This window comes from Brachypodium distachyon, chromosome 1 (genome assembly GCF_000005505.3).
Source record: "Brachypodium distachyon strain Bd21 chromosome 1, Brachypodium_distachyon_v3.0, whole genome shotgun sequence".
NCBI classification, from domain to species: domain Eukaryota; kingdom Viridiplantae; phylum Streptophyta; class Magnoliopsida; order Poales; family Poaceae; genus Brachypodium; species Brachypodium distachyon.
The window spans coordinates 70397803-70414189 of record NC_016131.3 but is presented as its reverse complement, the minus strand read 5'-3'; the positions used below and the strand labels follow the sequence as shown (position 1 = coordinate 70414189).

General features: G+C 45.9%; 2 protein-coding genes across 2 annotated transcripts; both read right to left on the bottom strand.

Moving 5' to 3' along the window:
* Positions 1-2919: 2919 nt before the first annotated feature.
* On the bottom strand, positions 2920-4273 carry LOC112268587 (ethylene-responsive transcription factor ERF073-like). Its single transcript, XM_024458041.1, has one exon. It carries the CDS (start codon positions 4115-4117, stop codon positions 3101-3103), a length of 1017 nt encoding a protein of 338 aa, XP_024313809.1. The 5' UTR covers positions 4118-4273; the 3' UTR covers positions 2920-3100.
* Positions 4274-8526: 4253 nt separating this feature from the next.
* Positions 8527-9525, bottom strand: LOC100832899. Its single transcript, XM_003558612.4, has 2 exons — positions 9123-9525; positions 8527-9026 (listed from the first exon to the last, which is right to left on the bottom strand). Exons 1-2 carry the CDS (start codon positions 9446-9448, stop codon positions 8840-8842), a joined length of 513 nt encoding a protein of 170 aa, XP_003558660.1. The 5' UTR covers positions 9449-9525; the 3' UTR covers positions 8527-8839.
* Between the last annotated feature and the right edge of the window lie 6862 nt (positions 9526-16387).

Below are 16387 nucleotides of genomic sequence, written 5' to 3'. Positions count from 1 at the left end.
CGTAGAGTACTTATATGAACAAAGCTTACCGGGTGACGTGACACGGAACCGGTACAATGGACGACTCGAGCGACGGACGTGACATGATGCAACTAGACAAGTGGTCAAGTGTTGGCCGGTCGGTCCTGCATTTTAGGCTGGATGGACCACCTGTATTACAAACCTTTTTTTTTCTTTCCAAAAACACTAGGGTTCACAAGAATGGGTTTTGGTCTTAAAGTGTGTGACCTATCGGTGGGAGGAGCTAGGAAGAAAGAGGAGTAGAATGGGGACGTGAGCGAGAAGGAGAAAGAAGAAGAGTGAGGTGCGTGAGAAGGAGAAGAAGAGGAGGAAGATGGAAGGAGAACATAGTCTTTGATGGTAATGCCGATAGAGGTGGATTGCGGCTAGACATGTGGTAAATGCCCTTGGGACGTAGTGGAAGGCCTGATCAGGGGTGTTAGCGTGACTAGATCTGAATTTGGATGAGTCCGCCCGCTGGGAGGGAAGTAGAAGGCAATTAGTCACATAGAAAGAATGGAATAAAAAGTGTTGTCGTATGGGGAAGGGAAGTGGTGCCCAAGAGGGACGAGAAGGTTACTCAAGGAGGGCTCGAGGTGAAAGAGAAAACGAAGGACCCTATGAGAAGGGGGTCACGGTATGCAGCGAGGGAAGGAAGGTTCGTGCGTAGACTTATTACGTTGACACGTTATAACAACAAAAATGGTGGTCAAAGATTGATGTTACAGATTTTATTAGTTTATGACAATGTCGTCCCCGTGAGGTCTTATTTGGCTCAATATTGCTTCCTTTCGACTTGGGGTTGGGGTTGGGGGGTGGAAGGGGTGAACTACAATCACTTTCTCTTCCCCGCCATTCCTTCTGGGATGGGTTCGAGCCTAACGGGTACTGATGGTTGGACAAGAACTAGAAGATTTGATACCGAAACCTTGTAGTCAGTTCATTAGGGTCTTATTTGGTTGGTTTGGAGTTAACTTATCTAGGTCCAGATAGTCTTAATTCGGATAGGTTAGTTTAACTATATGTTAATCTAAATTGATGCTTAGATCAAGTAAAGGTTTAACAATATAAAAACGAATTTAGTCACTATTTTAGTGGGTTTGTTTGATCGTGGGTAAGGGGAGTTAAATAGCATTGCCCGGACTAACTTAACCCTACGAATCCTTAACCAGACAGAGTCTAGGATTCCTAGACTAGGAGTATCGATTAGCAAGTGGATGATGGTTAAGCTAAACGGTAATTATCCGTTCAAGAGAAAAAGAAGCTAAACGGTGGTTAACGCTAGCTTATCGAGAATAACAAACAGTACTCACTGCGATTCATATTAATTGTCGAAATATTACATGTATCTAGAGTTCTAGACGTCTTTTAGACATAAATACATTCATATTTAGACAAATTTGAGACAATTAATATGGATCGGAAGAGTACTGTATTTGTTCCTTAAAAATCAACAAAATATAAGTACCGTGGAGCTGGTACTGATCCCTTGTCCGACATATGCTAAATTAAGAAGTGCCATGCGTCCCAGGTCATCATGCTACCTAATGAAGCTATCTGTATCTAGTGCACAGATACTATAACTTGTCATAATTGGCCAGCTAATCACCTAGTAAGAGTATTTTTAATGGACGCCTAGCTAGTGCTAAGCAGCTTTCATCTGTTGATCACATAGGATAAGCCCATTGACGTGACGGTACATACCGAGCAACACAAAACCATGGCTGATAATGCCCAAGTATGGAGGAAGCGGTATGGTATTGCACACCAACCACTGCAACATTTTTTAAATTATTGTTGAAATAAAAATCTTTCCAGGAAGCAGATGATCGTTTAGGCGTTAACCAAACCATAAACTTATTTTGACACTGTTGCATGCGTGTGTAAGTAGGCTTTTATCTGTTCGTCGCAGAGTTTCACTTTCCTCCGTTCATTATTTATTTATTACGGGTATCCATCTGTTCTTCTCCTGTTAGTTCGGCCAAGTTTCGGTGTTTTCATACAAGGTGAATCGGTGAAGATGCTCCACGGTGCTGTGCCAATCTGCCGAGCCAAATTATTAGCTCAGTTCTGTATATTTCTTCTCACTGGGATAACATAATTTGTGGTTAGTCGGCAGTACCCAGCGGAAATGAAGGAATTGGTTGCAGAAAAGAATCAGGGAACGTGTGGTGGGCAACATTTTATGGACTAGTCTAGGAGACAGATGTACATGCATGCATGTTCTGTCGCCCTTGATTGGATGGCAACATTTCTTGTCCGTTTGCGGCGGCGTCATGCCTGATGCCCTGATGCAACTTGCGTTGCGTCCGGACATCTCTTTGGTCTTTTGCTTCGGCAAGTTCAGTGTCTCTTCGGAAGTTCGGATCGCTTCCTGAACAAAAACATTGTTATCTCTCCTTCAGTTCAGACTTCAGAGATGCATCTCCTAACGTCTGTGTCTCTGCATCTGGCCCTGTAGGATCGGCTAGCGTGTTCGATCTTACCCATTAAACAATCTCCGCTACCATTTCCAAGGCCCTGACTTTGTAAACAAAAAAATGTCACAGGAATTTGTTGTCTCGCACTGTTCGTCCATCCGAGTTCAATCAAAGGCACTGTTCCCGCCTTCACCCGAAGGGAATCAATCAACCCCTAACAAAGCGGCCAAGGATGGACACGGGCACTTTTGATCCTTCCAGCGGCTTGTCAATGTCACAGTACCGTGATATGTCACGGCAGAGATTTACTAGTAGCATCCAGTACGTGTGTGTATCTCAGGGATCACCTGATTAGCAACAGTTGCAAAAGGTATTGCCGATTCGAGCCCATCATAGGAGCCTTGGATCCGTGACTGAACATTTCCTCGCGGGTGTCATGATATTGCGATTGCCTTTGGTTTGAACATTCTTCTGAAGAAACGTGATAACTGAAGTCAGGTTTTGGTTTGCAACGAAGGCGCAGGGAAAAATCTTTTACTACCATGCCAACTCTTACACAAAGATCCACCTCCCGATCCAAGGAAAAGGGAAGCGACGGGGAGCTACGAAGATTTCACGGCTCGCGATTCGAGTCCGCTCTGCATTTACACGAACATATACACGCAAATGCAAGAGGGATCCTAGAACGACAGGCTGGACTCGTCGACGAGGCAGTCGTCGTCGAAGCTCCAGAGCCCGACCGTCTCGTCCGCGGCGGCGTTAGCGTTGCTCTGCACGGCGTCCCCGCTGAAGAGGCAGTCCAGGGACTCGTAGGCGCCGCCGTCGAAGAAGGCGAACGGGTCCTGCGCGAAGTAGAGCCCGTCGAACAGCGCGTCGGAGTCGTCCGCCGACGCCTCGTCGGTGTCCTCCGCGGCCCTCGGCCGCTTCGCGGCGCCGCCGCACCCGAGCTGCTGCTCGATCTCCGGGAGCGCAGACGCCGACATGCCCTGCCAGGAAAAGTCCGGCAGTGCGCTGCCGCTGGACTCGGAGCTCTCGGCCGCTTCGTGCTTCATGCCGGACGAACGATGCGCGTCCACCGCGGCGGCGTCTTCGTGGACGAGGTCGACGACCGGTGTCGCCTTGGCAACGGGATCCGCGGCTCGGCCGCGCTTGCGCGTGCCCAGACCGGCGTTGGCGGCGGCAGAGGAGGAGGAGGATGGGGGGAAGTTGAGCTTGGCTCTGGGGCCGCGGATGCCGAGCGCGGCGTCGTCGTAGGCGAGCGCGGCGGCCTCGGCGGAGGGGAAGGTGCCGAGCCAGACGCGGACGCCCTTGACGGGGTCGCGGATCTCGGCGGCCCACTTGCCCCAAGGCCGGCGCCGCACGCCCCTGTACTGCGCCGGCTTCCTGCCGCTGCCGCCGCGGCGCCCGGGCCTCCCGCCGGACGACGCCTTCTTGGAGGAAGCGTTGAACGCGAACGGCTTGCTCTCGGCCACCTCCTCGACCTCCTCTGCCATCACCACCTCGACCTGCTCCTGCCGCTCCTCCTCCTCGGAGTCCTCGTCGAACTCCCGGAACGCCGCCTCGAAGTCGTCGGCTCCGCTCCTCCGCTTCTGCTGCTGCTGGTTCTTGCCTCCCTTGCCAGGCCAGAGGTGGCCCGCCGTGACCCGCCGTGCCGGCGCGGTCGGTATGAGCTCCGCGAGGATCGCACCGCCACACATCTTGCTTTCTTCTTCTTCTTCCGCTCTGCTCTCGCTCCTCTTTGTTGCCGCTGCTGCTGCTCTTGACCGGTGATTTGCTTTGCTTTTGCTTGTTTGGTTTGGGGAGTTGGAGCGTGTGTAGAGGCGCTCTTAAGTAGGAGGAGCGGGGGAAGGAAGGAAGGAAGGAAGGATGTCAGGTCGGCGAGGGCGCTCTGGTGGCGAAGGCTCCAAATTTCGCGGGAATGGTGGGCCAGGCCCGGGGGTTTGGAGATAAGGTTAGGCGTCCGCGTAGACAGCTCAGCCCAGACGCGGAGAGGTCCGTCCGGTGCAGTGCATCTCCCTGCGCCCGCCCGCCCTCTCGAGTCCTGCTGCTTGACCCCAACAACACATGGCCCGGTTTCGAGCTCCCGATGGATCGATCCTTCGTAGAAACCAAACCCTGTCGCCGCGTCCCCCGAGCCTACGGCTACGGAGGCGTGTGCCCGGGGCGCGCTTCAAGTGAAGCGCTCACAGCCTCAGATGGCCGCACAGCAGGTCACAGAGATGGCGTCTGCATCACCCATCCCATCCACCCCCGGGGAGAAGAGAACAGCTTTGCCGCAACTAGCAGCGCAAAACCTCCTTCGGCGCCCCCAAGTTTGTGGGAAAGGCTGTATTGTCAAGTGGCCAACTTGGCCCTTCGTTCCATTTAACTAAGCACGCGCTTTAATAAGTTTTCTAGTACAGGTGTTAGCTCTCTTGATAAGACCCATGGGGCAGAGGTAAGGACAACCCCGTGTTACGCGTGTACCGTGCGCTAAAAAAAATGACAACACTAGTATGTGCAGTTTTTTCTTTAAAAAAGAGGAAGATATAGCTGGAGTCAAAATCGTAACAACTTGCGAGCGTTGATCATCTTTCGAAACCACAAGCCTCTCCACTTGGTGTAAACTTCTTCGCTGTTTGGTGGAGTGGTACGGCTACGTTGCACTTAGACCACTAAGGATAAAGAGAGACCAGATCATCTCGCTGACCGGATAAAGATCTTAGACCTGATCTGTAATCCAACAGGGTTTCTCTGTTTATACAGCATCTTTTGTCCCGGCCAGCGAAATGATTCAGCTCTGAGGAGCAAAACCAAAGGTTGATTGCGGCGTTGCTCAGGTGGCCATTAGGAGAGCGGTATGGCATCAGAGACTTGTTAGCTGAGGCCATACCAGCTAGCACAACTGGAAGATCAGCAGGGCCACGCCAAGAAACAAACTAGGTTATCATACAGATACAGTCGAGGTTCATTCGGTTTGATGGATAATCAAAAGATTTCGAGGATTTCAACCCTTAAGGTTTTTTTCTCATGTGTACCATTCGTTTATAAGAATAGAGGTGCTGAATTCTTAAAGACGGTGTCCAAATTGACCTAATTCTTGACTCCTAATGACTCTAAACGTCGATAGCTGAGACCTCATTGAAAAGTCCAAATGATTCATTCCGGTTCTCTATTTTTTCTATTTCTGTGATTCAAAGTCGTGTGAACCGAATAAGCCCTTAAGAGATTAAAAAACAAAGATGACCTAGAGGGTATCTTCTAACACATGTGATTTAGAATTTCAGTACATTTGGTTGAACTAAGTAGCATCAGAGGGTACTTTTAGGATACCCGTTCTAGATACAGTACTAACTAAACAACAATATCACGGAGTGCCATTGATATTATAGTCAGAACTTGTTTCATTTTATCATGTTGTAATCATTTTTTTATAAACATACAAAATACAACATGCCGGCCATTACACTCGATTCCTAATTCTTTCCTGCCTCTACCTATATGTTTTCCAGCTGCTAGCTGCATCCTAAGGAGGTCATAGACAATACTTTAAGCTGAGCCAAGCAAGAAACAACGGAGTAAACTAACCTTTTGATGGGAGAAAAATAAATACTCCGTTGCTAGTTGGCACCATAAAAAAAGGTAGATGCTGTCTTGTTTACTGCATTGTTATGCGTGTTCGGCGATGTAACTTGCATCGCTTTTCGCTGGTTAGTTTAGGTGAGTTGACGGTAGACAGCTCAATTTGTTGCTTAACTCTATTGTGCAACTTGGTGGCTTCATTGGAACCATGAATTTGCCCCTACGAACAGGTTCAGTGTCTTGCGATGTTTCCAAGTAAAGTAACGAGTCTCCTACCTTTTGGCCATTTCATGTGGCCAGGGACAACTTAGGTGATCAGCTGCTATGCAGACGTGCTCCAGAATTGTCCAATTTGTGGCTTGAATGGCTCAAAATTGAGATCGTCACAGCCATGCCATGAGTGCTCCACTAGTAGGGTCCAAGCCAGATATAATATCCCGAGGAAGTGCTGCTATACCCAGATCCAAATGTCAAAACAGGAACGCAAGCAGGCAACTGTAAAAAGTGTGAAGTTGCATGTTCAGGTCGTAATATGAAATGTTCAGTTAACTCCGGTGTAACAACAGAGGATATATCATCACAGCTGGAGCTTGGAGTTCAGAGTAAGTGGCAATAGTTTCATCACGGCTTAGAGCTTGAAGCAAGGAGCAATTAAAACTATATACTCCATAAAAAAAATTAACTCTTAGGGTAAGAAACACAAAAGTGATTTTCTAGACAGCGAAAGACCTCAAACTCTGGTTCTACCCATTGCACTGGTGTGATTCACGTTGGACAGCTACTGTAGTATTCCGTCACGGACATCAATGCGGCTTCCATAATAAAAAAAACAGCCACTGATATCAACGACGGCGGTGAGCAGTTCATACGCTCACGGGCGGGTGAACTTGTGGTTGCTTCTGGGCTCACGTACTGGGCCTCGTCTTCAAGCCCATGCCCACCAAACTTTGGTAACCGGCCTACATGTGAATCACAAGAAAGAGAAAAAGTCAAGAAAAGAAAAAAGAGGATCTAGGTTTAGCGTTCCCTTCGCCTCCGGCCACCGTCTTGGCGCTGCGAGGTGGGGGGAATCTCGGTTCCTTCTTAAAGTATACAGAAGTGTTTGCATATTTCAATTGTTTGGTTGCGATCAGCAACGCAATAGCGGAGGTTGCGATGCCGTCGTGAATAAATGTACTCTGGTTCTTCCTCTGCTGTGGTGGTGCCTCAACGGGCGTTGCTGCGGGGTCAGAGATTTTGAATCCCCGTGGGTTTAGTGTACCCGATCTCGTGGATCTTGGGTTTGTATACTCGCAGATCCGTTTATACGTATCTGTTGAGGTTTTGTTAGTGTGTGTTGATTTTATCTTTTGTGATTTTGGAATACTTCTCTGGCGTTCTGATGAAGATCTTGCGGTTCGACGACCTGCACGTTTAGGGGATTATTCCTGGCCCAAGTACGTTCAACGCTCATGACTTCTCATATTTTTTGATGAGCGACTCAAGGGGCTTTTCGAAACCTTCAAAGTTAGTCAAGTTCGTACAGGGATACCAGTAACGTTGTTGCTGCTACAGCCTGATTGCAGTCTATTTGTTGAAGCCTCAGCATAATTTCATATTGCAAAGTATGATATCACGGAGAAGATGTCTTTAAAAGATTTCATTGTAATTCTTAATTATAAGAGTTACCTTGTAAGTTTTAGAGTCTATAATCCAAAACATTGTACATGTAATGATGCTCGTGTAGTTACAGGTAATTCTAAAAAAAAAGTCGAAAATGCCCAAATCAACGGTTGGATCTGACTATACGACTCTCTATGTTATTGGTATTCAAGAAAAATTGGACGGAGTTACCGTGCAAACGGTCGCCCAAATAAACGGCCGCGCGTACAGTCTGTGCGTGCATGCATATAATAATGCATTAAGTGCACAAACAAATACTCCTTCTGTTTTATAAATTGTTGTCAAAATATACATGTATATAGACGGTTTTTTAAGAATAGATATATTCATATTTTGACAAATTTGAGTCAAGAATTTAAGATGAGAGGGAGTACATACAGTCAATGTTTCTAACTTTGGCGTGATGATTATTCTTCTTCATTGTACGCAGTTCCGGATGGGAATGGGGCGGTTCCTGGAGTTGCCATATGCTACGACCATAAATGCAGTGATGATCACTGCAATGGTTTCTGTGAAGACAGGGGTTATAAAAAGGATAAAGGTTTTTGCGACGAACACGATGGACGGTTAAGATGTTGTTGCAAATATTATTAAGGCTCTGGGAGGCTCTTTACATGTGTAAAGGGTGAATGGGCAATGTGTTGGCAGCCGTGATCCAGTGGAGGTAATGGTACGATAAATTCAACAAAAAGTACACCTTGTTTTTATGGTTGCGTTATGCGTCAACAAGATGGCCCTGGGAGAAAATCACCGACTTATGTGTCGTCTTGTCTCACTTAAATCACAACTAGCTGTGCCCAGTTCATTTCCGCGCTTGACACTGTGCCTTTTCTATGGGGATTAACCCACCATGATCGATGATTGATATAATTTAGCATATACGTACTTTCAAAAATTGTCCTATTTCTCTCATTCCACAAATGCCAAACAACATAAAGTTAACCTATGTGTCAAAGACCTTCTAGTAACCGTGGTCATATATGCTGCCAAAAAAAAATCGTGGTCATATACGTTCTGGATCAAAACCTTATTCTAACAAATTTTAATACATCATGAAACTACGCATCCAAGTCGAAAATCCTGGTTGTACCAGAATGGACACATGACACGAGCGGGGCAGGAGCCTATCAGCCTAGGACTGCATATTTGTCCTCATACTCGTAAATTCCTTTTCTCCCTGCACACTGCGGAACTAGCTAGCAAAAACTTGAGATCTGCACCCTCGCGTGGCGATCCGACGGTCCTCCGATCTTACCCGCCGGCGCTGCACGCCGGCTGTGGAACGCGTCGCGGCGCTTCCTGACCAAGGCCTCGATCTCCCGCCGCTCCTCCGCCGCAATCTGCCGGCACCGGCACTCGGCGCTGCAGAACGCCTGCTCTCCCCTGCAACAAACCAAATTAAAACCATCAGAACCTCAGCTCAAGTCATTAAGCCAAGCCAGGTTGTAGTTATCGATTGATAATTGATAAGAATCTTACTTGTACACGAAGACGTCCATGGCGGCGTCGATCTTCCGGCGGCAGGAGAGGCAGCACTTGAGGAACTCCAGCCCCACGAGCCCCCTTGCGCCGCCACTCTGATTAAGTTGGCAATTGGATGACGACGCGCTCGCCGCCGGCGTGCAGGATGACCTCCTGAGCACGGCCAGCGGCGGCCGGTGGTGTCGTTGCTGCCTCGCCGCCGACGACGGCTGTATGATCAGCCGGAGCCCCACGAGCTCGCCGGACGCCGGCAATGGCGCCGTCGCCTGCTGGTCCGCGGCGCCCTCCTCGATCTGGAAGAGGCTCGGAGACCTCGGAATCATGGCAGCAAACAGGCCTCTTCCAAAGAGGAATTCAAGAATGGTGAATGGATATATCGGTGAGATGAGCTAGCGACTGGCTCGAAGATTATAAATAGACGCGAACGCCAACATTTGCACGCGTGTTTCAGTTTAGTTGGTTGGGCCTTTCGTGAGTGCCGAAAGAGAAAGGCTTGTCCGCACGTTTCATATTCGCACATGCAACACATGGCGCGCGACCACGGGCAGTTTTAGCGTGTGTGTCAGTGTGAGTGTGCAGGGCACTGTTCGGTTATTGGGAGCCACACTGCCGCAGAGTTACAGATAGCCCCCGGTGAGTCACACCTCTTACATGTGGACGCTATCATTGTCATCGTGAAAGGGAAACAAGACGTGTCCATTCGCCTATAAAAGTTGTCTGCTTCGGTGGCCACGGGAGATAAGAAATTAGCGGCTATAGTATAGTTTGTTCCACTTGATTCCCACCCGTGATCACGCCAACTATGTCATTGATCTTCATTATTTAGAAATTTCATAGTACTCCATCTGTTTTTGTACAATGCGCCTTTCAGCTGAATGTGCGTACGTGGCTTCATACTTCATCTGGTTTGGCAAAGTTTAGTGGCGGATAAAAGTCCCACCTAAATGAATTTTATGCTCTTTGACCATGTCCTCTGTGTGTCTCGTTCTTCTATTAAGACCTTGATTTTTTTTTCATTATTAAACTGGTGCTTAAGCGTGCGTGTCAGCGTGTGTAGTTTTATAATTAACTGACGTAATTGTGAAGCAACACAATGCATGTGCTGCGGATCTAACTTTGTTTTCTCAACGCAAGAACGCAGAGATGATTCTGCGTTAAAAAAAACAATGGAAAATATGAAAATAGGGGTACGTACGTTTATATGACTACTACGACTACAAGTAATTAATTTTTCGACTTGAGTTGAGACCACGTGAAACGAGCGCGTTAGCACCTTTTGGTTAGCACCTGCTTAATTTAGTCACGCGTTGCCATCCCAAGCAAGAAAAGCAGCGCGTGCACACTGCACAGTGGAATTAACTGGCCGGCCGTAACACGCAGCACACGTGCTCCTGCTTACGAGTAACTAGGGCCTCTTTGCATTTTTGCATTGTAGATTGCAAAAACATAGGGATAAGAAAAACATAGGATTGAATGACATGGCATTTTTTCTATATAAAAAAAGAATGACATGGCATGTCTAATATGTTTCAAAACATATAACATATATCTTTCTTCTTTCGGAAGATGTTGAGCCAAAGAGTTTTTCATATATACTTCAAAACAAACATGTACCAACAACTATTACTCCCTCCATTTCTAAATATTTGTCGTGGTTTTAGTGCAAATTTTGGTAATCATATCTTGTCGCATTCGTTTCAGGGAATGGACTGGAACCACTTGGACTTGACTCATGGTTTTTCATCAAAAGCTCATTGTTTTGTTCAGCCACAAGCAAATAGGAAATATGTTCATAATATTTTTTGAATCCTTTCTCACGGTATTGCTGCTGAAGCAGCACATTTGATGCATGTAATGTAGAGAATGTTTTCTCTAGCATCTCTTCATCTGTTACTTTTTCTGCACACAACAGTAACAGTGATGTGATTCTAAACATGGCTGAATTGTATTCAGAAACAGTTTTATAATCTTGCAGCCTTAGGTGCAACCAATCATAACAAGCTTTAGGGAGAATCACTGTTTTCTGGTGATCATACCTTTCTTTCAACTTATTCCAAAGAACAAGTGGATCTTTATCAGTAAGGTATCCATCCTTCAGACCTTCGTGGAGGTGGTGACAATGAAGATCAAAGCCCATTGGCATTCAGGTGAGTTTCTGCATCTAGCACCCATGACAAGTAATTTTTGCCCGAAATATCCAGAGCCGTGAAATCAAGCTTGGCAAGATTCGACATAGTAAACTACAAAATATATATATTGCAAAATTCAAACAATCGCGCAAGAACAAAATATAGAAACAAATACAAATGATAATGTCTTACCACAAAAATAACATTATGATCAATGTAAAGTTTCTTACCTAGTTCTTGATAGCTTTTAGATAAAGTCGTGCTGGTAACGTGTTACTCCCTCCGCCCATATTACATGCCTCAAATTTGACCAAATATGAATGTATCTATGCCTAAAAAGCGTCTAGATACATGTAATAGAAAGTCACTTAATATGGAACGGAGTGAGTATAAAATAACTACTTGTAATGTAAAGGAATGCATACAATGGAGAGAGAGATGAAGTTGGAAATTCTAATTCATTTTCCAATACATAAGCTCATGTATATAGCCATACATGTGAGATGGAGTTACAAGCACTGATGTTAGAAGAGTTACACCATTGAAGTAGGAGATTATAACTTTGATGGTATAGGAGTTATGGACATTCACATTAATATTTCATAACATAGGCCAAAATCTATTTGGATTTTCCAAGCAGACATTAATGCAAGAAAATTGACGAGGACAGAGAATAAATTTACGAATTAATTATTATAAAATCTCCAAGATGGGCATACGGATCGACCACAGGCAAAAAGAAACATATATAAATACAAGGACATGTAGCTTAGCTTCTCGCCTTCTCTCCATGGCGCCCATCAAGAAAACACCAAGTGTTCTATGCCTCCTACTCGCTTTTGCGGCAGTCTTTGTTGCTCTCCAACCATGCCAGGCAACACAGAGCCCCGGTAGGTATCTTCTTTTCTACAACACGTGTAATTTCGTTCTTAGTTATACCGATTGCACTTCCCTCATATACTCTCCCCGATCCTAAATTATTGTTATTGTTTTAATTCAAATCTGTACTAAAACAATGACAACAGTTTAAAATCGGCGGGAGTACATTATTTCTGACTCAGTCATCGTGGTCACTGAAGCTTCGATCTTCGGAGGCACTCAAGATAGGGAGATAAAGGGTTGCGACGATATGCCGGGATGCAAACCCGCTATATGCTCGCACCAGTGTCGAAGCCAGGGTTACAGCGAGATTGGAAGCTATTGCCAGATAAAAGACAGCCGTGAGCTTTGTTGCTGCATGACCGTGAAGATACGTCCAAGTGATGGATGATTAGCACATGTTATGCGGGCACCAATGTTTAAGCCTAGCAGGCTTTTGCGTTTAAGGGCGATCGAGTAGACTATCAGAATATATGTTTAGGGTGGCTAGACGCCCGTTATCTATATGCAATAAGGCCAACAGACTGTACCCTATGTCTTCATATTTGGCGACCCATCGTCCATGAGATTTACAAAAACATGCGATTCAGAACATCCGGTTAGCTTTGTTTTTTTTAGAGGATGAACATCTTTTTTTTTTTTTGAGAATATAGAGGATGGACATCTGCTTATCCTTAGTCCAGCGGTCCAGCCCAACCGGCCGGGCGAGGCAGGTCGTGGGCCGAAGCATCCACCAAACCACGGGCGTTTCTCGCTACTTGGGCCGAAACATCTACCAAACCACGGGGCGTTCTCGCGCTACTTGGGCCGGCGCAGGCCCGCACACGCCGCCGTGCTCCCTCGGCTGCATTCTGCTGCAAACGCTGCTGCTTGCGAGTCAAAACTCCCAAATTATCCCCAGAACAACGGTATATCATGTCACAGTAATTTGATTTCTTGATTGGACTAAACAGTAGCTGCATGCTGTAACAGCTTCCCACGCCATAACTTACAGGTTTCTGTCACCTTGTTGCATCCGACTCGTGCTTTTAGTTAGGCATATCTTGCAGTGATGCCCATGTGACACCAACATCACGTCACAAGTGAAGAAACATTGGAGGAAACAATAACCGTTTCCCAATCTTTTCCTTGAATCTAGAACACTAGAACACCCGCGGCTCCAAGCAAAATCTGATGGAGCGTCTCATCAATCGAGTTGCAGACTCTGACCTTTGCAAGTCATTCTATTATGCGATTCCGAAAAGGAGAAAAAGTAGGACTAAAAGAAGAGTCCTTGTATTCGGTTCCTGCTCCATGAATCCTGAAGCCTGAACTGAAGGTGATCGATCGAACACACGCCTATCAGTCTATAAATTCTTCCATTGACAGATACCACCAACCAACAGGCTACAGTCCACCTAACCTAATCCCCTGCTCTGTTCCGTGAAACCTAAAATGTTTCTGTTCTAAACAAATCTCATAAAAAAGATCTACCGGTCGAGAATGAGATCTCAGTGGTGTAAGAAGTTGTGAGCTCGAACATTTGCCAGAATAAATCTCCTCTTTCCAAGGAACTATTTTCAATTGGCTAGACACTGACGAGCGACGACGAGGGCAACGTACAGAATAGTGCGATGTTTTACGCTTGGTAGTTGCAGAGTAACTGTCGCTAAAAGTCATAAATTAAGGCCGGATCGAGTCTGAAATCTGAACCGAAGCAGGAGAATCACGCCAGGCTCTTTGACGCTTTCTCGCTATCACGGGTTTGCTTGCACGGCGTTTCTGAAAGATCACCTTGATCAGACATCCCCACTCACAAGTCAAGCTACCGTTCAATCACCATGCACATACACCATCAAATATAGCGTCGAATTAAGATTCCACTAATTAACATTTCGTTTTGCTTGACGAATGTTGCCACGTGGGTGAGGTTAGTTGTGGAACTGGCCGAAAGGAGGTCCTCGTCTCTCTGGCAACCCAAGTAGAGTATTTAGGATAAGATCGTCATATATGCCTTTCAACTACTGCATGCTGTTAGCCCGTTCGTTCACATGTTGTTGTCATGGGGCTAACAAGTTATAGGACAAGTTTAAAAATCGACTGATTGGACGCTAACATGGCCTTATCATTGGTGTGCAGCGGGTTAGCCTAATCTGATTCCCAATCCTACCACGGCTGCATGTGCAATTAACGTTTGATGGTCCGATGGCATTATTGCAAAACCTGGAAATAAGCTAGCATGCCCGCGTGAGATTAGGTCCAAAGTTGACTTGAGCAAAAATTATCGGTTGCTGATGTGTAGTAGACTGGGGCCTTCTACCACAAAGGTTGAACTGGCTTGACATCTAGTCTGGCTGTACGTGCGTAGGCGTACCAACCCACAACCCAAATCGAATTGATGGCTTGGTGAGCACAGGACATGAGGACAATATACGTGCAGCACGCAGGCAGCAGCGGGGCCATGTCATGGAGAGCACGTTACGCGCAATTTCGACCTGTGACCAACTGATCATAATTTGACGTGCAATCCCGGTAGGCATTACGGTAAATCGGATCCAGCACGATCGTTGCCATGCCATGACGTTATCTACGGTATGGCTGCCACGTGCAGATTCGGTCTAGCGTCGCACCGTTCGGCGCTGTGACGACTGCAAGCCCAACTTGCATCAGCTGGACGCAAAAATGGACTCGAGCTTATTGAGTTTTCGTACACCATTAGCCAATATACATTTAAATCCTTAAGCTCACAAACTCATCACAGCCTACATTTAAATCCTTAAACTCGTCTTGTTAGTGCCACGTTTTAGCCTAAAGATGATTCAGCGGGGGTAAAATCGGCCACGTAGATACCACGTCGGGCAAAGGCTGGATCGTGGATTGAGGAATGAGAACTGCAGGGTGCTTTACGCAAAGTTGTCATACCTTGCTATTTCTCCCAATTCCCTTTTTGATTCTCGCACCCACTCAAAATTCCTAACCCTAGTTTGCTATCATTGTCGCCATTGTATCGATCGTGCCGTGAATGGTGAGATGTTGTCGGGTACTGGTCCATGCCAACGGTGGCTAGGTATTAAGGGCAATATGTTTACGGTGCGTCGGGAAGATGCCGGCAACCACATGAATGACTTTGCTGGGATCACTAGCATAACAAGTTTTTTCCTTCCCGTCCTTGCGGCCATCAGATGCCACGTCAACTGGAAGAACACATGTGTCAACAATGTCCGACACTGGTGACAAGGCCTCAACCATGGCTAACACAAGACGGAGGTGGGTGAGATGGCAACGAGTAAGAGGAATAGCAGGATGCCGGATGTGAACATGGCAATAAACAAACCATAGTTAGTCGTATTCAACAGTTGTCTTCTTTTCTCTCACATGGCCATTGTTCGCCATCTTGAATCGATTTTGTATGAGCTTTTTAAGAAGTTAAGTTTGGGTTTGTGAGTTCATGTGACTAAAGTTTCACCCATATGAGTTTATGGACTAGAAGTGTAGTACTTCACTCTAGAAAAATCACCGGACCGAGAAATGGAAAGAAAATCCCCAACCACGAGAAGGTAACATTGAACACTAACATGTGTGTATTCCATAAGGTATGTGGGGCAACACAATGTCCACTAACCTCGGCTTACCGCATGTTTGGCGACCACTGGTGACACAAATGTAAGTGTCTTTATATTTGCGGGGACAATTTCTCCGATTAATTTTTGTCTGGTGTGTAATTTTCTCATGTAGTATAACAGAAAACATCTTTTCTTCTGACGAAGATCATAAAAGAAATAGTCTCTCTGTCCCATATCAAGTGACTCAAATTTGTCTAAATATGTACGTATCTGTATATACTACATCCGTTCCATAATTCTTGTTGAAATATTACATGCATCTGGACATTTTTAGTAATAGATATTCCTTCAGTCCCATATTAAGTGATTCAAATTTGTCTAAATATGGATGTAACTATGTCAAAAAAAATCTAAATACATGTAATAGAAAACCACTTATTATAAGACGGAGGTAGTACATCCATTTTAGACAAATTTAAGACAATGAAATGGAAGAAAAATACTAAAATATATTTAGATACAATGAAATGCCGAGAGTACCATTTTTCGTTTCTTACAGGAATTAAAATGTTCCACACGAGATTCCCGAGATGACTCGTTTATGTGCTGACGAATTAAATCACGGGGTTTGCTTCGGTTTTGGGGTTTCTACAGAACTTCGTGCTCTTTGAATTCGCCAAAATGCCCCTGAAAGGAACCCCAACGCCCACGA

Excerpts from the sequence above, each read along its gene's own strand:
- LOC112268587 (XM_024458041.1), bottom strand. The coding sequence starts at position 4,117 with ATGTGTGGCGGTGCGATCCTCGCGGAGCTCATACCGACCGCGCCGGCA.
- LOC100832899 (XM_003558612.4), bottom strand. The coding sequence starts at position 9,448 with ATGATTCCGAGGTCTCCGAGCCTCTTCCAGATCGAGGAGGGCGCCGCG. Across the intron at positions 9,027-9,122 it reads ATGGACGTCTTCGTGTACAA|GGGAGAGCAGGCGTTCTGCA; the intron begins GTAAGATTCTTA and ends GGTTTGTTGCAG.